The sequence below is a fragment of the Helianthus annuus genome, chromosome 3 (assembly GCF_002127325.2).
Source record: "Helianthus annuus cultivar XRQ/B chromosome 3, HanXRQr2.0-SUNRISE, whole genome shotgun sequence".
Taxonomy (NCBI): Eukaryota; Viridiplantae; Streptophyta; class Magnoliopsida; order Asterales; family Asteraceae; genus Helianthus; species Helianthus annuus.
In genome coordinates, this window is record NC_035435.2 from 163,827,499 (window position 1) to 163,852,246 (window position 24,748).

Here is a 24,748-nt window from a genome sequence, read left to right on the forward strand (position 1 = left end):
AATACAAATCGCTGACTTGTTCACCAAATCTTTGGGCTCGCAACAACTAATGTTCCTACTTGGCAAGTTAAGCGATTGTGACCTAGACGCTCTAGCTTAAGGGGAGTGTAGATTGGCGCCTATTTCTTTATCTTTTAATTATTTATTGAGCACTAATTTAGAAGTGATTGTTGGTAGGCTCCATGTATTTATGATCAATCAAACACAACTTTTTTATGAATAAAGAAAATTCCCTTGATTGTTGGTACATTTATATTCTCACTCTATGGTGAATGATCAATCAATCACAACTTTTGTTATGAATAAAGAAAATTCCCTTGATACCAAAACTTTATTCGGTTTTATTTTTCTCACCCAAAACTTTATAACGACTTTATATTCATATATCTATCATATTACAAAAAAAAAAAAAAAAAAACATTTAATTAATTATATCCTCTAATAATCGTATTTCAAGGATTAACTAGTTATTAGTTTAAGATATCTTACTGCCCGTATCATATTTTAAAAAAATAATTGAGAAAAATAAAAACTTATCCCGGATCCTTTTCAAAACTATTAAGATGATGTTTATATATAAATAAAACGTATCCCCTCAAGCCACCACATTCTGCGTGAAAACAAGTTCGTGTGTAGCGTTTTGAAGGTAATTTTTTTTACGTAAGTTACATGTTCATCTCGTATTACTTGTCAAGGTTGAAGTTTTGTAGCTAGTTTTTTTTAACATAAGTTACATATTCATCTCATAAACTTGTCACGTAGGAAACTTTGGATATGTTAATGATCTTTATCTATATAGAAAATTGAAGTCTGATACAGTTAGTTTTTTTTTTTTTTTTTTTTTTTGAAACATCTTATGAAATTATCTACTTTAATTTTTTGGTTTAAAACTCATGCATAATATGCAGCATTCAAAAACAAATTTACAGGAAAAAAAATCAAAATTCACATTAAAAAGTCTTTGTTAAAACAAATATCAAACATGATAATTTATTTGTTTTGTTTAATGGTATTACTTAAATAACAGATTTAGCTAAATTATCGAATCTTAATGTCCTGATCTGCTAATATCACTCATGATCTCATCCTCATCTAAAATCACTATAAAAATAAATAATCTGCAAACACAACCAACTTGTGTTGGAATCAAGATTTTTTAAAGTCAGGTAAATATTTGTGAATTTTTTTTTAAATATAGATGGTGATGGAAGGTGGTGTGGTTAAGCCGGATAAAACCGAGTTCAGTGAATGCTATAAGACGATATGGCGCGCGCCTTACATAATGAGGCTTGCCATGAGTGCTGGAATTGGTGGGCTCTTATTTGGATATGATACAGGTGAGTTTTTTGTTTGTGTTGTTGTTGTTCAATTGTTGTTTTGGGCTTTTGGTTGTATTTATTTTGAATAATTTGATAATCCCAAACAGGTGTTATTTCGGGTGCCTTGTTATACATCCGGGATGATTTTAAACAAGTTCAGAAGCATACTTGGTTGCAGGTTAGTTTAGTATTTTTTTAAACATATATGTGACAAAACGGGCGGGTTAGGTTGGTAGGGAAACGGGTCAGATTATGTTGTTCTATATGTTCGGCTTATAACGGGTTAACGGGTCAAATTATGTTGTTCTATAAACTATCATTTTTGTTCGGGTCAGAACAGGTTTTTGACAAAAAGAAAATGTGTAAGGGTTAGAACGGGTCGGGCAAAATGGTCGGGTCAGGTCAGGTCGGGTGGGGTAACGAGTCAAGATAGATTTGGGTCAGAATAGATTGGTCTATAAAAGGATTATTTTGGTTTGAGTCGTATCATAGTATCATAGTTGTTAATGGCGAATAGTGACAGATAGTGATAAGATACCTATATGCTACATAGTGAATAGCGATGAATAGCGGACATTGTTTTATAAGTAGCGATACGCTAGAATTTTGTTTTTTTAAATTATATGTATATTATATCAAAATACTCTGGTATATACGCTATTTTACATATATATTTAACAAAAACCTAAAATCTAGCTATTTTATATTAAAAAAAATTAAAGGCCGCTATCTATCGCCATAGACCATATAGCGAGCATGGACCTATACACCACGCTATTCGCTATAGGTTCCATAGCGAGCCCTATTGACAACTATGAGTCGTACAGAAAATGTGTGCTAGTTAGAATACGCGGGGCAAAACCGCCGGGTCTGATCGGGTTGGGTAACGAGTCAAGATAGGTTTGGGTCAGAATAGAATAGATTGGTCTAGGAAAGGATTATCTTGGTTTGGGTCGTACAAACCATTTGGATCGAGTCAGGTCAAGACGGGTTCAGGAACATGTTCGAAAAATGGTCACTTTAGTTCGGAGAATGGGTTCCTTTTTGAAATACAGTGCTTTGTTGACTTACATATGTAAGATTTGCATATAAGAACACATGTTTTTTTTTTCTTCTTTTTTTAATAGGAAATGATTGTTAGCATGGCCGTAGCGGGAGCTATATTTGGTGCAGCAGTTGGTGGATGGATGAACGACAAATTCGGGCGGAAAAAATCAATCATGTCTGCAGATGTTTTGTTCTGGATTGGTGCAATCATCATGGCTTTTGCTCCAACCCCATGGGTCATAATCATCGGTAGACTTTTCGTTGGTTTGGGTGTCGGCATGGCTTCCATGACCGCACCGTTATATATTTCAGAAGCTTCACCTGCAAGAATTCGAGGCGCACTTGTGAGCACAAACGGTTTACTCATAACAGGAGGACAGTTTTTATCCTACCTTATTAATTTAGCATTTACCAAGGTAAAGTTATGCATAATGTTGTTGTTTTCTTGATAGATTGGTAGTTTTTTTTTTTTTTTTTCTAAAGATCATGTTGTTTGTTGTTATGTAGACGCGTTTTACGTGGCGTTGGATGCTTGGAGTTGCTGGCATTCCGCCAATGATACAGTTTATCTTGATGTGGTCTCTACCCGAGTCGCCAAGATGGCTTTATAGACAAAACAAAGTGGATGAAGCAAGAGATATACTAGAAAAGATCTATCCAGCCGATGAAGTCGAAAAAGAAATGAAGGCATTGCAACAATCCGTCGAAGAGGAAAAGCTCGCAGAAGAATCCATGGAATACGGCATCTTTTCGAAAATAAAGAACGCATGGGGAAACAAGGTTGTTCGTAGGGGGCTTTACGCAGGCATTACAGTTCAAGTCGCGCAACAATTTGTTGGAATCAACACTGTAATGTACTACAGCCCGACTATTGTACAACTCGCGGGATATGCTTCCAACAAAACGGCTTTAGCTCTGTCGTTGATCACTTCCGGCCTCAACGCTGCTGGCACGATTATTAGCATGCTATTCGTTGATAGGTGTGGGAGGCGGAGATTCATGATTGTTTCAATGTTTGGAATCATTATATGTCTCGTTGTTTTATCGTTCATGTTTTTTCAAGCTTCGACGCATGCTCCTCCTGTGAGCCTTCTTGAGTCGAATCATTTTGGAGCCAACTCTACTTGTGCCGCTTTTAGTTCGGCGCCCAATCCGTCATCTTGGAACTGCATGACTTGCTTGAAAGCCTCATCAAGTTGTGCATTCTGTGCAGATGGAGCTAACAAAGTAAGTATACCTTTTTCAAAGTCTTAGTTAATTTATGCGTCCTACTATTTACACCCAACTTTTTGCTATTTTCAAATTTGTGTTTTTCTTTTATAAAGTGCGATATATAATGCTTTATTAAAACGAATATGGTTTTGCAATGCACTTATTTTTATCTATGTTTTGATATAAATTTTATAAAAAAAAACAGAGCCGTACCAAATATAACGTTTTATAAGTCGTTATAAAATTTTATATTCCGTTTTTTATATAAAATTTATATCAAAACGTAGATAAAAATAAGCATATCACAAAACCATATTCGTTTTTTAATAAAACATTATATATCGAAAGCTATAAAAGGAAAACACAAATTTGAATTTATTAACGTCACATCATCAGGGGTGGTTCACTAGTGATAGTTTCTATCACTCCCATTATCCAATCAAATCATGCAATGTCATTACCCAATATTCTATCACTAGTGATAGAAATGTAGGGGGGTGGTATCACTAGTGATGGGATTCCAATGTACAAGTATTAATGCAAAATGTACAAGATACATATTCATCACCAAAGTTTTTCAACGCGTTATACATATAACTCGTTATATTCCATCACTAGTGATGGAATTAGGCGGGGCGGTGTTCCACGAGTGATACTATTGTATCACGGCCCATAACGATGCCACCCCGTGTGGCCTAAATAGAATCACCCCACAACATTTGGTGTAAATAGCAAAAAGTTAGGTGTAAATAGAATCACCCGTTATTTTATAACTCATAGTTTCACTAACTGTTTGCTACAATGCACTAACTAAACAGTATAACCCGGGTGCCTGTTTGGTTCTTGATGACGCCACACGAGGAAGTTGTCGAGCAGAACATCGAAGTTGGTACACCCAAGGTTGTCCAAGCAAGTTCGGGTTTTTTGCAGTATTACTTATGGCATTGTACATAATATCATATGCACCCGGGATGGGAACCGTGCCTTGGATTGTGAACTCGGAGATATACCCGTTAAGATACCGTGGGTTTGGTGGCGGGACCGCTGCGGTTGCTAACTGGACGTCGAATCTAATTGTGAGTCAAACTTTCCTAACTTTGACCGAGACGTTAGGGACTGCTGGAACATTTCTTTTGTTTGCGGGTTTTTCAGTCTTAGGACTCATAGCTATATTCATTCTTGTACCCGAGACGAAAGGGTTGCAATTCGAAGAGGTAGAGAAGATGTTGGAAAAGGGCGATCGACTCAAGTTATATGGCAACTATAAGCGGGATAGCACATAATCTTCGTCTTAGTTATATACATTTTCGTCGAAAACCATCTTTTTAAGCTTGTTTATGGGACTTTAGTATTGTTTTTATCTTGTTCATTGTCTTTTATTATCATTACTATTATCATCATCACACTAACTGGGCTGCAAAATGTTTCCCATGTATTTTAGACATTACCAATATCAAGTGGTTCTCCTTGACCGACCCTATGGGGAGGATCATGATGGTAATATAAATAGTAAATATTGTTTCTATGAAAATTGAAGTGATATTATATAAATTTTCAATGATAACACTTATAATAATCATTGCTACGCTTCATGATTCAAACATTTTAATTGATTGCAATAAGTTAAACTTAGGGCTGACAATAGATATCTGTATAAGACACGATTAAACATGTTTACTGAAAAAGTACACTACTTGGTTTTTTACTTTTTTAAAAATAAATATAATTAGGAGGCGACGATCTCTCATTTCTTCTCCTTGGTACATAAAACATACAACTGTTTTATAGACATGAGATATAAAGTAGTTAAACAAGTTGTATTCATGTTTAATACTTATGTTATTCGCGTCGTCAGAGACCTGTTAAACCCGATAAAACACGATTTGCCAGCCAAATATGGATTGTATATTTCGATTTATATCTCTTTGGTAAAAAGGTAACATTTGTTTTCATGCCAAACTAGTGGATGGTGGTTTAATAAAGTAATTCAACAAAATAAAGTTATAAGCAACACTATTACTTGTCGCTTCCACGCCATCACTGTAATATCAAGCATTGTCTGCCCCCAACAACATTTGTACCCGTAGTATAAGTTATTAAACTCGTTCTTGTTGTTATACCAACAACATCCGAACGCAGCCACATTTGTAGTCATTGCTTATTGTTTTTACCAGAAAGTGTTTTACAAAAAGAATGTATTATTCTCTTCGAACTTAATGGTGAGGAGGATGTTGACAACTGAATTGAATGGTCAACCATTTTGTTTAAGAATGAATTCAAGAGGAGGACACCAACTAAAAGGGCTCTGAATACCACCGAAAGAGTCAAGTGGGGTCCACTGTGGGCCGTCACAAATCTCATCTACATTTTGTTCTTTTCCAAGGGGATGATTTGATACATAGAAAGTAGCCAGCCAAAGCAATGTTTTAAAAACCGGTTTTTAAATTAAACCGGATTAGACTAAAAAATGGTTCAACCGGTTGAACCAGGTTGTACCGAGCGGTTCAACCGGGTTGACTAGTTAACTCTATATTTCATAAATTACAACATCAACTCAAAAGCTAATAAAAAAATGCATGATTACATATTAAAAGATAATCCAAAAGCTAATCCATAATAAAAAAATAATACAAAAGATAATTGAAAATCATTCAATTTTCTAACAATCTCTTTTAAATGAAAGTGTACAATATGTTTAAACCATTTGAGTGTTAATACATCAAGTTCATGATCGCATAAAAGATGAAATTCACTATTATCGCTATCCTCATCAACTAGAGGATAACTATTTTCGTTTCATACAACATTAAATAAGAAGTTTAGTTACAAATAATATAATATATAAAAGCTATGTAAGATAAGTAACATATATAATAAAATAAGTAACAACCCAAACTAAAATAACATTGGACCGGTACCGGTATTACGTTTTAAACCGGTATACCGGATTTTACCACCGGTACAAACCTTTTGCCGTTTCACTTATTTACCGGGGTATTTCGTACCGGATTTACACCTGGAAACGGTAATACCGGTATAACCGGCCGGTATTTACCGGTTTTTAAAACACTGAGCCAAAGTATCGAGTCATATTGTTACTTCTTTGGTCAGTTTGGAAAGTTATTTTGTTTATGCATTTTTTGGTTGGGATGGGTGTTCATTATTTAAATTTCAAAATTTCATAAACCCATCCGAAATTTGATCCGATCCGAATTGGAAATATTCCCGTCTGATTCAAGCCTATCCATATTTAACTTGGATCGGATTCGAATTCAGATAAATCCGAATAATCTGAAAGGAGGGTGAGAGTTGTCTACAAAGTCAATTTTTCCTATAAAGTGTAAAAAGTCATAAAACACTGTAATGTCAACCATAAAACACACTCAAAACCCACAAATAAGAAAGTGAAGATTACTAAAACGCTATATTTGTGAGTTTTGTGTTGTGTTTTGGATGATAAGGCTTTGATTATCAAATGACTAACATTAGCGTGTTTTATGTTGATTATCATGTTGTGTTTTATATTCATAGTTCTACGATTGTGTGTTTGAAGTTTTAATGGACTGTTAGGGTTTAAATATTGTGTTTTAGTGATCTTCATTCTGTTATTTGTGGGGTTTGAGTCAACGGCGGATCTAGGAATTTTTTGCAGGGGGTTCACTTTTTAATATGTTCCAATTTCATATGTCCGAACATAAAAAATCGGGTTGGTTCGACAATTCGGGTCGGGTAAGGTTCATCACATAATAAAAATATGGTACAACAATCAAAAAGAATCATCATGATAAATTTAAAAACACGTAATGTAAATAAGTTGGTCTTTACAAATAAAAGAACATATCTACGGTTGTTCTCTATGAGGTTTCATATTTTGAAAACTTTGCATTACATTCTCGATGAAAACGTGTTGTAATAACTCCCTTTAATGTAGCAAATGCAATAATCGTTCTATTACCAAAGAATCGTTCATGTATCTATCATCACCAATCCTATTACGAGTGAGACTAATATATGGAAATGACATTTTTAAACGAACGAAAAGATCTATTATTCGTTCTATTACCACTAAGGGTGTTCATTAAATGTTGAATTGTTCAAACGGAAGAAAGTCGGCTCGTTGGGTTGGTTTGAAATATATAGGGTCTCGTTTACGATTTCGTTTTGATGTAAACCAAAGTGGTTGTTTAACATTATTTATTATTTTTTCCATTTTAGAAATATAAGGTTACGAGTCTATGTATATAATTCATCAACAATCCTTATTATTAACATAATTGCTTAAAGTTAAGTTGTCATATTTAACGATAGTTCGAGAATTCGGTGGATTAATCAATGAATTTAACCTACAAAATAAATAAATGGATCAATTGTAAAGGTAAACCCAGTATTAGCGCACCCCATTTTACATCCAAATAAATGTAAAACTCCTACTGTGTTTCCTACCCCTTGGTAAATCCAACCACACAATATCATGTAATACTAAGCTAAAAACAAGAAAAGAGATATCCAACCACACAATATCATGTAATACCAAGCTAAAAACAAGAAAAGAGATATTCAGTAAATCAAGTAAAAGGGTTCGAACTGGCGACCTGTAGGTTACAAAACACTCGCGTTACCGGTGCATCACTACAAACGTTTGACTAAAGGTTCCTTTTAAAAATATTAAAGGGTTCCTTCTCTGTTTTTTTAATCGTTTTACACTATAAATTACAAACCGAGGGGGTTCCTCGGAACCCCCTTGGTGGGCTTAGATCCGCCTCTGGTTTGAGTGTGTTTTATGGCTGAAATTGTGGTGTTTTATGACTTTGTACACTTTGTAGGAAAAATGGACTTGTAGCCGAACCCCACCCTCTGAAAGGATATCCAAATAATTTATATTTATTTATATTATACATATTAATATAAACTCATGATGAATAGTAACAAGTACAAAGCAAAAAGCGGTAGACTTTAAGCATATAAACACTTATATAATAATCACAATTGATGTCAAGATTTGTTTGGTCTTATTGTGGATGTCTGTGATTTGACCCATTTGACTAACAATTGGTTGATAAGTTCGTTAATTTGAAGTGTTCACGGGTCGGCTCTAAAGGACCGACCTATATTGAACATTACCCGTTTTGACCCGTTACCCGCTCGACCTATTTTTGCTTTCATTTAATGAAAACGTGGATATGTCATAGTTATTTTTATATCAAAAGTTAAAGTTATTTACGTTTTGAAAATGAATTTTTAAGTTTAAATAAAACTACTTGAGACAACCCACATTGTCCCAAACAATTAAAAAATACGAATTTGCTGATACAAAGGTTTACATGAATATGCGAAATCGGGACAACTGGAACGATATCGGTTCACCAATTGGGCTCGATGTTATGATTGATGAAAGAGTTCCTACACAGAGGTAAGATTTCTATTCAAATAAATTTGAGTTATTGTAATCAATATTGTTTATCAGAAATTAATTATTATTATAATTATAATATAATAATAATAATAATAATAATTATTATTATTATTATTATTATTATTATTAATTCTAACCCACTTGAATAATGTTCTTTACCATTTGAGCTTAGTTATTCTTTTCTATATTTTACGTTTTGAATTAATCTATACTATATAATAAAAGAAACCACTTTAGAGACACTTGTCATCATATTAAGCCATCTCTAATAGATAATTATTAATTTAGTTTAATATCTTCTAATTAATTATAAATAACTCTCCTACTAAATATTATTTAATTTAATATATTATATTATAGATAATACTCCTACTAAATATTATTAGTTTTAATCCTCCTACTAAATATGTAAATTTTTATTAAGAAAAGATCTACTTGAAATCGAATCATATTAAAATATTGGTACTTCAAAGTACATAATATTGTAGTTTGATGCACCTAATTATGCACCACCAGCTTAGGCTTATCATTTTCACAAACCAAAACGTATTTTTAATAGAACAATAATACAAAGATTTTGAGTTCAAATGTTGTATAGATTTGTATTTGTAATGGTTAATATTATAGATAATTAATATTAATTAAAAGATAATTATAAAATTAAAATTAATATAAATTTAAACAATTCGTATAGGATATAATATAAATATATAATATTTTGAAATATTTATTAGATTTTAAAATTATTTATCCCGAAATTAACAAAAGACGTACACTAAATATAAATTAATCTATACTATATAATAAAAGAAACCTGATTTTGGACACGTGTCATTCATTGAAGATGTCTACATTTGTAATTTCCTACCTTTCTATACTATATAATAAAAGAAACCTGATTTTGGACACGTGTCATTCATTGAAGATGTCTACATTTGTAATTTCCTACCTTTTCATACTTAATATTATTATTTACCAAATTGACACTTTTTTATTTAGTTTACCCTTATCTCATATTTTATGAAAAAAAATATCGATTATTCTATCTCTTATTTTCATATTGCATTTTTTTTTTAAATTTAGTTTGTATTTATCTTTTCCGTTCAAATGAGACAGAAGTAAAATTATTGGGTTTCACATTTGTAATTAGTTATTTTTTTATTCAGATGCTATCGTTCTATTTGCTCATGTTCAAAATGATCAGAAAAAAACTCAGTTATATTTGTTTCTAGAAAATCATAATCCTTTTATTTGATTCAATCATTCTAGAAGTTTTAAAACTAAAATATAATCTATCATAATCAAATTCACATTTCCAAACCCTCAAAATTCAACCATTCAATAATCACAATTACTGTATAAGCCCATATATAATCTAACCTACTTTTAATAAAGGATTCCAATTAATTCTACGTGAAATTTATAAAGACTTTTTGTTATACACTTAATTTCCTATATAATCTAATCTAACTTTTGATAATGTATATATGTGTGGACGCTCGGAGGGCAAAAGTGAAATTGCACTAATTTTAACGTTATTTCACTAAATTTGTGAAAATAATGTTAAAAGCGGCGGACGATTAATCATGCATCATCATCATGTGGTGGCGTTGATAGCAGAAAGACAAAAGGGAACATGCACTAATTGGTCTTTGTCCCAATTGCTAAGTGTTATGTGCCTTATGTCCAAAGCTTGATGCAAAACTATTATCGAGTCGGGGGTCTTACTGAAAGCAGCCTCTACATCTTACTCTCCTCAGACCCTACCTTAGCTTTGCTATTTGTGGGATTTACTGAGTATGATGATGATGGCGATGATGATGATTTAGTTTATAAAATTATATTTATCCAACCCGTGTAATAAACAAGGTTACAAAATTACATTTATTTAACCCGTGTAATACACAGTGTTTTTAAAGATATAATTTTTTTTTTTATTATTTAGTATATATAATTAGATTTATTCAACCCGTACAATACACAAGTTTTTATTATTTGGTATATAAAATTACATTTATTCAGTACAATACATGAGGTTCTTAGAGATATAATTTTTTTATTATTTAATATATAAAATTACATTTGTTCAACCCGTGTAATAAACAAGATTTTTAAAGAATAATTGTTTTAATTTAGTATATAAAATTACATTTATTCAACCCGTGTAATACACGGGGTTCTAACCTAGTTTTTTTTATAAATTAACACACATACTAGTTTTTAACTTTTTATATATACGATACACTTGACTAAAACTCCAAAAGATTAGAAAGCCCATATAAAAAACAAACATGGGCCCAACAAAAGCATCAAAAATCAGAAGAAGCCCATATAAAAAACAAACCTGAACCCAACAAAGACCAAAGTCATGGTGGTTTGTCAATTGTCTTCCTTGAACTAATCTGACGTGTCGGTACATACCGGACACGTGTCTATCTCATTTCTTTATCTGTCCGTTCACAACACCTTCCAAACATAACCCCAATCTTAGCTAAACAAGCCCTTTTGCTTTTCACTCTTTCACTTTTACACACACACACATCGTCGGATTTCATCGGAAATGAGTCACGATGACTGGCCGGACTGGCTCCCCGGTGACTGGTCCGTTCATATCAGAAAGGTTGACGGTCGAAAAGTCAAGGTATTTCTTATTTTCACTTTTCGATCTCCAAATTAGGGCTTTTTTTGTCCCTATTTTATTTGTACGGTTTTTGTGCTTTTTTCTGTTAGGTTTTCGGTTTTATTATCAATGTTTAGTGAAATGAGAACATGCATGTCAAATTGTGGTTTGTGTTGAGTTAATTTTGCATCTCTAGGGTTTTCGGTTTCGATTTTTAACGATTTTAACGAATTTTGGGTGATGCTGGTTAATTTCATGGAAAAAATTGTGTTTATGATTTGTGTATGTGAAAATGACACTAATGTTATTGTGAGTTTTGATATTATCTGGTTTGTTTGTGGATGAGTTGATTAGGAACCTTAATTTAGGGTTTGTTTGTTATGTTTTAGTAAGACTTTCCTTTTTCGGTTAAACAATGAGGATGATTGATATTTTGTTTGTTTGATGGAAATAGAAATGAACATATGGAGATAAGTTGTGAAATGTAGAAGTAATAATATTTTAAAGCTACTTCTGGAAAAATAAAGGAAATATCTGTGTGATGTTTGATTTAGTTTATTTGAAGTCACAGACCGAAGCGTAGCTGGTTATAGTTGAACAGGAGTCGGGATGTGTGGTTATGACTTATGAACTCATTAAATAATTCATTTCAACACTGAAATATGCTGATTTTGACCTAGAAAATTGGAAGTTAATTCCGTATAGTTTAAGCATTGTTTAGTTGTATGGAAGCACCTGAACACGCGTTATAAGAGTATCAAACATGTAATTGTTCATTTATGTGATATCGATCTTTTTATTAATCATATATGATATGCCTATTTTCTGATGCAGTGTTATGTTGACCCTGATGGACACAAGTGCTATTCAAAGCCACAAGTGTTTGATTATCTTAAGAAGACCAACAAAAGCCTACCCACAGATAAACCTGTAATTCCCACATTTTGTTAGCATTTTCTTTAATGTATTTCTCTTTATTTCTAGCACTCTTACATTCTGTTTTTTATTCAGCAAAATGGCGAAGGCCCAGCTATAGACTTATCTGCGGAGCCAAATGCTCCCCATACAGATGAAGGTCCTGAATCCACACCTGGAGGACCTCCTACAAAACTGACACCTAGATCTAACAGAAGGAAATCCATTTCCGCGGTATTAAACAGTCGTCTTTCCCTATTTGTGATGTTGGTTAAATGCTTTTTCGTTACGTATTTATATATATATGCATCTGTTACAGGATTTGTCTGAAGATTTTTTAGGCGGAGATGGTTTTTCCTCTGAGCCATCGTCACATAAGAGACATAGGGGAGATTGTAATTGGCTACCTGAAGGATGGACTGTGGAAGATAAGGTTCGGCAAGGTGGTAGCACTAGTGGAATGAAATATAAGGTAACTTTTAAACAGATTTTGCTAATATATGGAATTAGATTTAACTAGTCATCAATTTACAGTTTTTTTTGTATTTTTTTCTTTTTCATGATCAGAGGGGTTTTTTTTTTAACAGTTTTTTTATTGTTCTGGTTTTGTAGGTTTATATAGATCCTGTAAGTGGACAAAAATTCTTTTCCAAGCCACAGGTTCTGAATCATATTGCCAAAACAAACGGTAGTGCAGGTGTACATGAAGCTGTACAGGAAGCTGTATTCGCTGAACCTATTAGTGCTATGCCAATATCATCTTGGGTATTCCTTTTGTCTTCAATTTGTTTTCTACAACGCAATTTTGATCCATTTACCGGGTAGTGTTTAATTTTTTTTTATCTTAAATGGGTCAAATTAATAAAAAGGGTTCAAATGGGGATGATAAATACATGTTAATTCTCTTTACATTCATTTGGTTAACTGATTGGTTGCTGCTACTCATGTACCTCAACTCTAAAGCAAGAGAAGCCCACTACAGAACCTGATGACTCACAGATGTATGAAGCCACTGAAGCGGAGAAGAAAACCGAAGATAAAACAGAAATCTCCCGCTTGTCCTCTGACGATGAGGTTGGTTTCATGTGATTTATATATTGTATTTTTATTTGATCATTTTGAGTTTTGGAGCATTCTCTACTCTCTAGGTTGTCACAAGGACTCCTGCAGAAGGATTACCTCCGGGATGGATAAAAGAAGTCAGAAGGAGAAAATCTTCTGGAGGAGCCATAAGATCCGATCCGGTAGTACGAACATTTTCTTTTTATTTTGATCGTCAGTAATCTTTGTGTTAGTATTATATAGTTATATGTCTGATGTATTAATGCAGTACTACCTAGACCCTTTAAGTGAATATGCCTTTGCCTCGAAAAAGGATGCTTTGCGTTATCTGGAATCTGGAGATATAAAGACATGTGTCTCAAGACCACGTAAAAAGAATATGAATAATAATGACACTGTAAGTTTTTGTTTACCTAAAAAAAGACTATTGTGGTTTTTTTAATCAAGGATTTTTTTATGTATACATCATTACTTTGTAAATTATGGAGTATGGACTCCCTTAAAACAAGCCGCACGGTTTGACTTTCGGTATCAAGTTCATGACTTTTTGGATCAAAGTTGATTTTTATATCTGTTTCCGTTCAGCTTAATGTTAATCTGACTTCGACGGGAGGAGAATTGCCTGCACAAACTGATCAGTCCAATGGAAATGAAGCTTCAAAAGAATTCGTAAATGGTTCTGCGGAAGAGTTGAAAACAAACGAAAGTGGTATACCGAACCCGGTAAAGTACACAACTTAATTTAATCATTTCATCTTCAATTTTACATGTGTTTTGTTTTTCCAACTAAAGCAGATTTTTCTAACGAGTGATTTTCAAGGATTGTCCTTTATCTTTATACCCACTTTCAGGTGTTGTCCTTTATGTTCAAAATTGACGAGTTTTGTCCTTTATGTTTTCATATCATACACATTTTGTCATTTAGGCCTAACCCAGTTAGTTTTTTCCATAGTTATCAAAGTCGCTAGGCGCACTCAAGGCGCATATGCCTCGCCTAGGGCCTAGGCGCAAAGCGCAAAAAAAGCGCGGGCCTGAGAAAAAAAAAGCGCACTTAAATGAATATATATAATGTTACATAGTTATATTAGTTTCATAGATGCTATTAATCTCCAAATATATTTTTAAAACTGATATAATTAGATATTAAAATCATCTAACTAGCATCTAACAATTTAAAACCTTTAAGATAATTAGTGAAAAAGAAACTCTTAACCGATGTGGCTGTGTACTAACTTATATGAATATATAATATATTATAGGCCCCTCATTTTGCAATCTAGTATGCCTGAAAAAAAACCCTATAACATAATTCATTTAAAATTAAACACAATTCATTTAAAATATGATAAAACAAATATAGAAAACCTTCAGCACACTTTCTACAACCCAGCCACCCACTGTTTACAATCCAGTCCTACTTTGTGACAAGTCACTGTTCACATATTAGGCAAAGCACAGTAGCTACATTTTACCAAGACCCTATTTAAAAAGTCTGCCTTTTTATTTTCATGTCTACCCCGTTCTATCTCTTCTTCCTCTCACTATCTCCTTCACTAACCTGCAACTCTAGCCTCCTGCAATCTACAACATCACATAATTTATCCACCAGAGTAAATCTACTTCTTTCACCACCAGAAGTTAGCCGGAATGTGCAGAACATTCGCCAAAATCTCGCCGGAATCTGAGAATCTCGCCGGAAATGCGCCTGAACCACTGCTTGGAGAAAAGCGCAATTGATGCGCCTCGCCTGGAAATTGCGCCTAGGCGCACAAGGCGCTCGCTTTTGACAACTATGGTTTTTTCAGTTAAATTTGGTCATGTGCTTTGCACATGGGGGCATTTTTGTCAATTCAAAGGTTGCAGAAGCTTTGAGCTATAAATCTGCCGTTGAACTTACCTTTGAATTGACAAAAATGCCCTCATGTGCAAAGCATATGACCAAATTTAACTGAAAAAACTAACTGGGTTAGGCCTAAAGGACAAAACGTGTATGATATGAAAACATAAATGACAAAAATCGTCAATTTTGAACATAAGGGACAGCGCCTGAAAATGGGTATAAAGATAAAGGACAATCCTTGAAATTCACTTTTTTCTAACTAAAGTATAAGTTAATTTAATCGTTTTGTTTAGGTTTTACGTATATAATAAATATTTATTTTAATCGATTGTTACATTATATTTCAACTTGAGACACAAGATTCAATCCATCACCATAGTAAGATTTTTCTAAATAATTATTTGTGATTCAGAAACCGCTTCGCTCTATAAGCGGAGCATCTTTCTCTACACCTGAGAAAGATAAGTGGCTACCTGATGGATGGCTTGTTGATGTGCGTTATAAAACTTCTGGAATGAAATACAAGGTAATTTGAAACCCAACTTTGCTTTAATGTCAATCTTGTTTAATTAAATTATCCAGTTGTGATCTCTTATGGCTTAAGAATGTTCTAAACATTGTGTTTTCGGTCTTTTTGATATAGCACATTTTTTAAACTTATTTTAACTGATAATTTGTTTTCTTTTGCTACTGCAGATTTACAAGGATCCTGCAACTGGGAAACTGTTCTATTCGAAGCCACAGGTGCTGAGCTATCTTGGTAATGGGAGTAGCAGCAGCTCTAGAAAGAAAAAAGTATGATCCTGCACTGTTTGTAATACCTTTACTGCTCTGGGGTGATAAAATGGGTGGGTCCGGCTGAGAAATGGGTCAAAATGGGTACCTTTTGGTATGGGTTGAAAGTTGAAACACTACTTTGGTCTGAGGTTATCAAGTATCATATATATACTTTTGTGTGTCGAGTATGATTATGAAAGTATTATTTCAGTTATAACTTATAACCTGACTTTTTAAATTGTTGAAAGCGAATATAGCAGAATTAAATTCTCACCAAATATGCAGATCTCAGTTTGAATTATTCACATCCAAGTTGATGACACATCTGATGGTTTTGAAGATTGTTGAAGAACTTTTTGGTTTTCAAGTTTTACTATATATTACTTTATGAACGTTTTGTTTTCAAGTATGAACATTTTAGTTTTGGAGTATTTTGATATTTGGGATGATTTTAGTACTTTATGTTGAAGTTTATGTACCGGAATATATTGGTAGTTGAAGAAAGTCTTATTTTCCATTATATAATATATTTTAATTTTTTTTTTGTTCCGAGTGCGCTTTTTTTTCCTCAGGCCCACGTTTTTTTTTTTGCGCCTTCGCCTAGGCCTAGGCGGAGCCGAAGCCGAAGCGCCTTGAGTGTGTCTTGCGCCTTTATAACTATGCTAATAGCCATCTGTTGCAACCCTGATCTTTACCCCGTTGTCCATATATTAGCTTTAGCACTATATCAAACATAAATGAAATAATATAGGATTCTTTATGCACTAAAGTACTCCTTAAGTGACTTTCCACCTTTGGAGAAAAACGTAACCCCAATCGACCACATGAAAAAAAATCAACTTTTGTTTATCTACATGTTAACTTTGGCTATCTGACATGTAACTCCATGTGTATATCAACTTTGAAGGAACACAACTCATCTGTAGCACCCGATTCATCCCCAAACTCTACACCTGCTGATGTCACACGCCCCAAAAGATCCGTAAAGAAGAAAGGCGACAGCCAGAACACCGAGTACCAAGAAGTCAGTTTCTATTTCCTTGCAGAAATATATTATTATTATTGTTGTTTTTTTTGAGTAAAATGCCGTTTTAGTCCCTGAGGTTTGGCCACTTGCGACTTTCGTCCAAAGGTATGTTTTTCTGCATCTGGATCCAAAACGTTTGAAATCTTGCCATTTTCATCCGACTCGTTAACTCCGTCCATTTTCTCCGTTAAATGAGGGGCATTTCTGTCTTTTTAGACATTTTTATTAAAAAAAAAACACTATAAGAAATAAAGATCCACCTCTGTTGACATTTTCCCCACCCAAACCCTTTAATCATCACAAAAATATGTAAAGGACAAAAATACCATGACTTAACGTTCAAAAATGGATGGAGTTAACGCGTCGGATGAAAATGGCAAGATTTCAAACATTTTGGATCCAGATGCGAAAAAATAAACCTTGGACAAAAGTCGCAAAAGTAGCCAAACCTCAGGGACGAAAATGGAATTTTACTCTTGGTTTTTTTATTTTCAATGTTTGATATGAGGCCACCTGACGTTTGAAACGATGTCTAGGTTATCACAACATCCGCTGCAGATGGGTTGCCACCCGGATGGATTAAAGAAACCAGAACTAAGATATATGCAACCCACAAAAGAAATGATCCGGTACTTGAGTTTTCTTTTTCATTTTATGTGTGGGAATTTTAAAACCCAGTATTTACTATTTAGTGACCTATTTTTGCAAAATTATCGTTGTGTGTCATGCAGTTCTACACAGACCCTGAGACTGGATACATCTTTCGGTCCAAAGCTGATGCTCTGCGTTATATAGAGACCGGAGATGTGAACTTATGTGCTATTAGACCAAAAGTTAAGGATAAAGATGGAAAGGAAGTTGTAAGTCCTTAAGATTTGCAGTTTTTGGGCGTCGTTATGGCATCATCAAACTGTCATATCGATTTTAGTTGACCTGAATGTTTTTTCTTGACAGTATGTATATTCAAACAATGCGCAAAAACCCACTACTGGAGATGACGTGGCGACTGAAGTTCCTGAAGAGAATCACACCCCTGATCCAAAAACCGCTAATGACACAAACCGCAGGGTGACAAAGAATAGCAGTCCTGCGACCGATTCGCCCTCTCGATCTTCGAAAAGGCAAAAAGGGAAAGATCCCGAGACTGCCCCTACAAGCGGTGTTCCCACTGAGAAGCAGGAAACAGGGGTAAATCTGGAAAAACAACCTGATGATGGCAACCTGACTTTTGACATTCCAGAAGATGATAACTGGACAGACCAATGCATTGACTTTGCGGTGAAAACACTGACAGATGAAATCATGTTTAATGGTCAACCGGTGGAGACAACAGGTGTGAAGGACACTCCTCCTTCAAAGGTGAACTGAGGTATGATGTTCAGTGGGATTCTCAGTGATTAGTATGGTAATTTGACTTTAATATGATGATTATTATTATTACTATCGTATTAAACCTGGGTATGAATTGCTAATTAAGTTAAGTAGTAGCGCTTCAATGTTGGCGTGATGGCGGGTGTGTGTTGTGAAAATAAAAAAAGGGACTTGTATTACCCCCGCCGATTGGGAAAACCCGGGTTTATCTTTTGAATTTATGTAGACATGAACTCAAGTGGTTATATGTTTTGAGCTCATCTCAAACTTATAATTTGTAGATGGCCCAACTCACAGCCTTATTTGAGGAAGTGTTATGTTTAATCAGATAGGATCAGTTAATCTGGACACTTTATATTGTAATTATACTTTGTTTATTTGTCTTTCTGGTTTCTGAATTATTTTTAGTAGCGTATAGATCACCTCTGTGATGCTTATAAACTTTATACAATTGGAAAAAAATATATATATATAGGCATATCCGCGTTTAATAATAGGATTATGACTAATCGATCTCTAAAAATCCATGCCGCCAATTTAACCGCTTGATACTTGGCTATCTCACATGATTGTTATAGATTTACGCTATGTTCATTCGACTTTGGTCGCAACTCACAAGGAATGTATGATTTCCCCTTTTTGCTTATAATCATCCATGTGAGTGAAATCGAGTGGTAATCAAGTCTGAATTTATGATGATTATGCGAACGGAATTGCTCTTTGTAACGAAAGTAAGAGGTAGGAGTGATTTGTCAAATTGTTGGTATGTGTTATATTATGGGTTATTGGATTTTATCACCATCAACTATTGGATTTGGCCGCTGCCACTTCCAACTATCGCTTTGACTTCCACCACTCCTAACTTAACGCTTTGTATGTTGTGTCACTCCGGTTGAGTGGTTTTTGGCTCCCCTTTTGTCTTTTATAAACATTTTCACCTGTACACAAAGTGTTAGCCTAATATCACCAATAACACAAAACACTAAAAAATGTTCACATGCGGAGTGATGCAACACACAAAGTGTTAAGTTGAGAGTGGCGACGGCCAATACCCAATAGTTGTGAGTGAAAATCCAATAACCCTTGTATTATGGGCTCGTAAGTCAAAGTGTGGATTATTAAAATCCAATTTATCATAATAACAGATAATTTTGTAAATGAAAAATCCTAATAGAAATGATTTTCAAAGGTATATACGTGTAGAAGCATTTGGCTTAGAGCACTTGCAATGGTATTTCGAATCCAGCGTCAAAGAGAGGGAGGGAGAGAGAGAGACGCTAGGCGTGGAGAGGGAGGAAACTCTATTGTCACGGACGGTCCATGGAGGGAGGGTGCGTCTTGTTAAGGGGATGAGTCGAGTAACAAAATGCAAAGTATAACCAGTTTCGCACTCATTTAACAGAGATAACTAACGGACGTTCACTCCAGGGACCATCCGAGTAATAAAAAGTAAACCACAGAGAGCACTGGGTGTAATTTTCAAAAGTTTGGGACTATAGGTGTTACTTTACAAAACTAGAGCGAGCATCCGGGCATTTTACTCTAAATATAATCTAGGAAACCAAATATGATAAATTGAGCAAATGACACGTACTAGTTCAAGCGATATGTTGAACATACATACCCCTTCAATAGTTTTTACCGAATGTATCCATTTTTTATTAAATCGGTTACATCGTATCTCTACTTTTACTAATAAGTGTTACATATAGATGGGTTGTTTGACCTTACCCTAGTTCAAATAAGCAATAGTTGGAATGATTCAATTTTTAACTAGACGTTTTTCTTCTTGTTTTGTATGGATTACTACAAAACAAGAAGAAAAATTGAAGAGGTATATAGAACTTATTAAAGAGGTATATAGAACAAAGTTGTATATGAAGCAAACGTGACGATACTGCTGCATACTACTAAAGCCGATAACTGAAATAGGTAAAGCCAATGATTAAATAACAAAAGAAGAGAAATCTTTAAATTCAAGCAAACTCAACTGGATATCAAAATAAATAATAAAAAAAAGAAGTTTAGAAAACGGCTTAAAACAAACCCATTACAAGTGAATAAAAAGACGCACATAACAACATAATTAGAAATGAAAGATAAAGAAATCAAAGTGAAACCCAAAAGATATGATCACGGAAGATTCATCATTTTAGTATGAAGATTCTTTCCATCCTCCAAAGTTACTCTCTTCTTGATGATGCCCATGTTCATGCCCATGCTCGTGCCCATATCGATGGCCATGTTCATGTGTCTCCTATTATCGCGATGACCAAATCATTGTTAGTTTATGTGTAAGACAAGAGATGAGCAAATTGTACCGAGTATCGGTTCTCCTGAACCGTGTTAGTTTATGTGTAAGACAAGAGATGAGCAAATTATTTAATTTTAATAATAACTTTTTTTAATTATATTTGACATATTAATTAGCTACATAACTTTAAAAAAGAACCACTAAAAGACATTAGCAAGTCTACTCCACCTTTTTATGTTTTCAAGCAAATCAACTTTTTTTAACGGAAAATTTCTAATCCTTGTCGTCCTCTTCCTGCCTTTGCTAATAGATCACCACCCCGTCGGTTTTCAAGCAAATTAACTATTTTGATATATTATCCAACCCCAACGCCGGCCCTAGGAGGGGGCAAAGTGGGCGAATTTGTTTTAAAACTACACTTTTATACCCAACTAAGTAAAACTAACGAGTGACGCCAACAAAAAAAGGGACTACAATCGGGTTTATATTTTTTTAGGAGCCCAAATTTCATACTCGCCCAGGGCCCTGATTTTTCAGCGATTCTCATGGACGGCTTTGTCTAACCCGACTGCTATATGTGTTAGTAAGGTAGTCAAATGACTAACCTCAGGAATGAACTCAAGGCCAACTTTAACCTCCCCACAGAATTCATCATTTATGACCACATTGTATGGTGTTGGTGGGATGCTTCTTGCCAAGAACAATGGCTCAAGTGGAATTCTGCAAGCATAATTTGAACCAATGGTAAGTGCTTCTTATTTTATGAATATGTCATGTTAAAATTTACTAGAATTCAAGTACTTGGCCTCGCCCACAATGTCGTCGTCAGAACCGACGTCACTGTCCATTATCTTGATCACGAGTTCAGATTCTTCATCACTAGTCACAGAGAATACAAATGTCTCGTTCCATTCGGGTGAAGATCCTTGTCCTGTATACAGCACACGGATTAGGTAATTTAAAAAAAAAATATATGCAAATAACGAAAATTAAGCTAATAACCGGAGGCAACGTTGCTCTTTTGCTCCTGAGTTCGACAAGTGATTGTCACATAAGGGTCCATTTTCGCTGTAAACATGAACAAAATAATTCGTTAGGGAAATGATTGTAAAAATAAGACCATTCACGATATAAACACCCTAAACCCACCCAATAAGCAAACCTCGAATCACTCAAAAATATTTCCACATCATCACCACCTTTCTATTTTCAACCACCCATATCTCTATAGTTTATATATAAAAAAGACAAAGCACAAGGGCGGACATACCTCAATTGGACAACATTCACGACGAACTGCAAATTTTTATTAATTTTACGTATTTTTTTTGTATTTTGTTACCATTGAAATAAATTTTACGTTACCCTTGAGATTATTTTAAGCTACTCAATTTGGGTTTTTTATTGAAACCCCAACCACAAATTTATGATTAAAAACCACTAATAAATGGTTAAAAGCCAACTATAACTAAAACTTAATAGCCCACAAAACAAAATATTAAAAGCCCACATGGTTGGTTAAACGCCCAAATGACTTGGGTTAATGGGTTTTTTTGATTTTTGAAGGGGAACAAAACAAAAGCGCGCAACATCAACACTTCAACATCAACAGCGACCTGTGACTAGGGTCGCAAACGAGCCGAGCAGCTCGAGAAAAGCTCGAGACTAACCGAGCCTTATCGAGCTCGAGCCGAGCTTGAGCCTAAAATAAAGCTCGTTTATTTATCGAGCCATGTGAAGTTCGTCAGGCTTGTCGAGCTTTATCGAGCCTTAGTGTAGTGTTAGCTTTTACTAATATTTAATTAATAACATTTACCCTTATTTAAAGTTGTCTAGTAAACAAGCCGAGACTGAACATAAAAGTAAGCTTGTTTAGTAAATGAGTCCGAACCTGAGCTTCTCTTATCGAGCTCACGAGCCCAAACGAGTCTATTATTTTTATTTAATATATTAATTAATAAATAATAGACGAGCCGCGCTCGATCTTGAGAAACTACTAACGAGCTCGAGCTCGAGCTTGGCCTTGCTCAAGCTTGGCTCGTTTGCACCCCTACCTGCGACCCACTCACCCACCTCCCAAGTCTCACCATCGTGTTTTTATTTTTGTTTTATTTACGTTGTATGATAGTAAAGTAAAAAAAAATCTTCTTAAACGTTATCCCTGAAATTTTGGCCTAGATCCGCCACCCCAATCCGTTTTTTCTAGTTCTTCTTGTCAACAACTACACGATCACTTTCTGATCTATCTGGATCCTTATCCCTATAATGTTTACGGACAAAAATTAACCGATTATATTGAAAACGTAGATCAATTAATCAGCAGCTAAATACACACAATCAGATCAGAATAATCGTGAGATCAAATCATTTTTGATGACACAAGTTCATCATTACATCAAGCTCTGCTTCTCATTAATTAAATCATGTACAAAAGGCAATAGATAATAATTGAGTAGAAAATCAAACATTTTAGATCAGATCAGAATCATCAGATCCAGGTAACAGGATACTACTTTAGAGATCATGTTAACAAATGTGAATGATGTGATGATAGATCAACATTAAGGAAGGATGACAAATAACTTACTAAAAAAATCAGTGTCATGGAGACCTTTAGCACTAACAAGGAGGACTTGTAGCTTTCCAATCGGCATCTTGTCTGATCCCAACACAGTGAGAGAATATTGGTTGGACCTGGACCCCTTCTCAATCAGCTGAATCCGGGAAGAAGAAAGTGAGCCTCTTTATATTCAACATTTATTCGCTCAACACTCCCTCTTAATTTGACTTTGAGGTACATCATAATCATAGTTGTAAAAATCCGACTAGTCTCCGATTATTCATTAATCAGAGGTGTTCACTGATTAATGACTGATTAATCGCTAAGCGGTCAATGACGGTCCTATTCTAACCAAAATTTGGCCGTTACTTAAAAAAATTGGTGATTGAGAGGTTAAAACATGTCTACTTTAGAAAACTACATATAAAAATGTGTGTGTATATATATAACTAAAAATTAAATATAAAATCTCGATCCGATTAATCGCTATTCTGACTAGCGTATAGCGATTCTTAAATAAACCGAATCAATTATGTGCAAGTGTTTTGAGCTTTCTTAACAAGTGATTGAAGCATGGATAATTTGGGTAGTGTTGCATATTTATGTAAAAGTTAAAGGGTATAAAAGTGAATTTATACTCACGTGCATGTCACACAATGCCTTACGGTCAATTTCTAAATTTCTTGGTCTAAATTTCGAAATAATATATTCTTTATATTAATTTTTGTATGTATCAAGAGGGAAACATGCCTATACTCACAAAATGGCACCATTCGCAAATTGTATGCTGTCACACGGCGGTCTTTTTATTTTCTAATACTAGAGTTTTCAAATTCCTTTGTTTTTTTCTTTTTAATTTTACTAATATACATGTTTACTACTTCTACTTTAATAAAGTTTAATCAACATAATATTAGATTCTAAACTTTATTAATAACATGTTTAGCCGCTCTACTTTAACAAAGTTTCTAAATCCTTTTTTTCTTATTTCTTTAACTTTACTAATAATATGCATGTTATTATTTGTTCTACATTGTCACATTAACTTTTATAACATCATTTTTAAACCAACCGGCTTTTGCACGTACAACAGTTACGTTTGGATGTTCTTTTCCACATAATTTTACATTATCTCTTTTGGTTGATATATCGAATGTCAGTATTGTAATGTTAATCATATTCTCGCTGCAACGCGTGAGGCTAAAAGTCTAGTTATTATTATTATTATTATTATATTTATTTGTATTTAATAAACAAATCTGTTACTCCCTTTAAGATGTTGCCACATAAACCACTTCCATTATATTTTTTTAAAATATAGTTCCACCTCC

General features: G+C 34.1%; 3 protein-coding genes across 5 annotated transcripts; 2 read left to right on the forward strand and 1 right to left on the reverse strand.

The window, feature by feature from the left end:
* Positions 1–392: 392 nt before the first annotated feature.
* On the forward strand, positions 393–5,109 carry LOC110930316 (inositol transporter 4). Of its 2 annotated transcripts, none has more exons than XM_022173605.2 (6): positions 393–646; positions 1,199–1,337; positions 1,427–1,497; positions 2,447–2,782; positions 2,874–3,593; positions 4,397–5,109. In XM_022173605.2, exons 2-6 carry the CDS (start codon positions 1,199–1,201, stop codon positions 4,859–4,861), a joined length of 1,731 nt encoding a protein of 576 aa, XP_022029297.1. In that variant the 5' UTR covers positions 393–646; the 3' UTR covers positions 4,862–5,109. The 2 variants fall into 2 exon arrangements, with proteins under 2 accessions (XP_022029297.1, XP_022029299.1); XM_022173607.2 differs by having other exon boundaries at positions 575–660.
* Positions 5,110–11,458: 6,349 nt separating this feature from the next.
* On the forward strand, positions 11,459–18,997 carry LOC110930315 (methyl-CpG-binding domain-containing protein 13). 2 transcript variants are annotated; one of them, XM_022173603.2, is made up of 15 exons: positions 11,459–11,632; positions 12,446–12,541; positions 12,623–12,760; positions 12,846–12,998; positions 13,139–13,291; positions 13,490–13,600; positions 13,675–13,773; positions 13,857–13,985; positions 14,174–14,311; positions 15,841–15,954; positions 16,125–16,223; positions 17,113–17,229; positions 17,769–17,861; positions 17,964–18,092; positions 18,187–18,997. In XM_022173603.2, exons 1-15 carry the CDS (start codon positions 11,552–11,554, stop codon positions 18,598–18,600), a joined length of 2,064 nt encoding a protein of 687 aa, XP_022029295.1. In that variant the 5' UTR covers positions 11,459–11,551; the 3' UTR covers positions 18,601–18,997. The 2 variants fall into 2 exon arrangements, with proteins under 2 accessions (XP_022029295.1, XP_022029296.1); XM_022173604.2 differs by having other exon boundaries at positions 11,460–11,632; positions 13,675–13,770.
* Positions 18,998–20,532: 1,535 nt separating this feature from the next.
* Positions 20,533–23,609, reverse strand: LOC110930314 (elicitor-responsive protein 3). Its single transcript, XM_022173602.2, has 5 exons — positions 23,445–23,609; positions 21,860–21,925; positions 21,659–21,788; positions 21,463–21,577; positions 20,533–20,860 (listed from the first exon to the last, which is right to left on the reverse strand). Exons 1-5 carry the CDS (start codon positions 23,509–23,511, stop codon positions 20,756–20,758), a joined length of 483 nt encoding a protein of 160 aa, XP_022029294.1. The 5' UTR covers positions 23,512–23,609; the 3' UTR covers positions 20,533–20,755.
* Between the last annotated feature and the right edge of the window lie 1,139 nt (positions 23,610–24,748).

Excerpts from the sequence above, each read along its gene's own strand:
- LOC110930316 (XM_022173605.2), top strand. The coding sequence starts at position 1,199 with ATGGTGATGGAAGGTGGTGTGGTTAAGCCGGATAAAACCGAGTTCAGT. Across the intron at positions 1,498-2,446 it reads AGAAGCATACTTGGTTGCAG|GAAATGATTGTTAGCATGGC; the intron begins GTTAGTTTAGTA and ends TTTTTTTAATAG. Across the intron at positions 3,594-4,396 it reads GTGCAGATGGAGCTAACAAA|TATAACCCGGGTGCCTGTTT; the intron begins GTAAGTATACCT and ends CTAACTAAACAG.
- LOC110930315 (XM_022173603.2), top strand. The coding sequence starts at position 11,552 with ATGAGTCACGATGACTGGCCGGACTGGCTCCCCGGTGACTGGTCCGTT. Across the intron at positions 12,542-12,622 it reads GCCTACCCACAGATAAACCT|CAAAATGGCGAAGGCCCAGC; the intron begins GTAATTCCCACA and ends TTTTTTATTCAG. Across the intron at positions 13,986-14,173 it reads ATATGAATAATAATGACACT|CTTAATGTTAATCTGACTTC; the intron begins GTAAGTTTTTGT and ends GTTTCCGTTCAG.
- LOC110930314 (XM_022173602.2), bottom strand. The coding sequence starts at position 23,511 with ATGCCGATTGGAAAGCTACAAGTCCTCCTTGTTAGTGCTAAAGGTCTC. Across the intron at positions 21,926-23,444 it reads CCATGACACTGATTTTTTTA|CGAAAATGGACCCTTATGTG; the intron begins GTAAGTTATTTG and ends TCATGTTTACAG. Across the intron at positions 21,789-21,859 it reads AAAGAGCAACGTTGCCTCCG|GACAAGGATCTTCACCCGAA; the intron begins GTTATTAGCTTA and ends TGCTGTATACAG.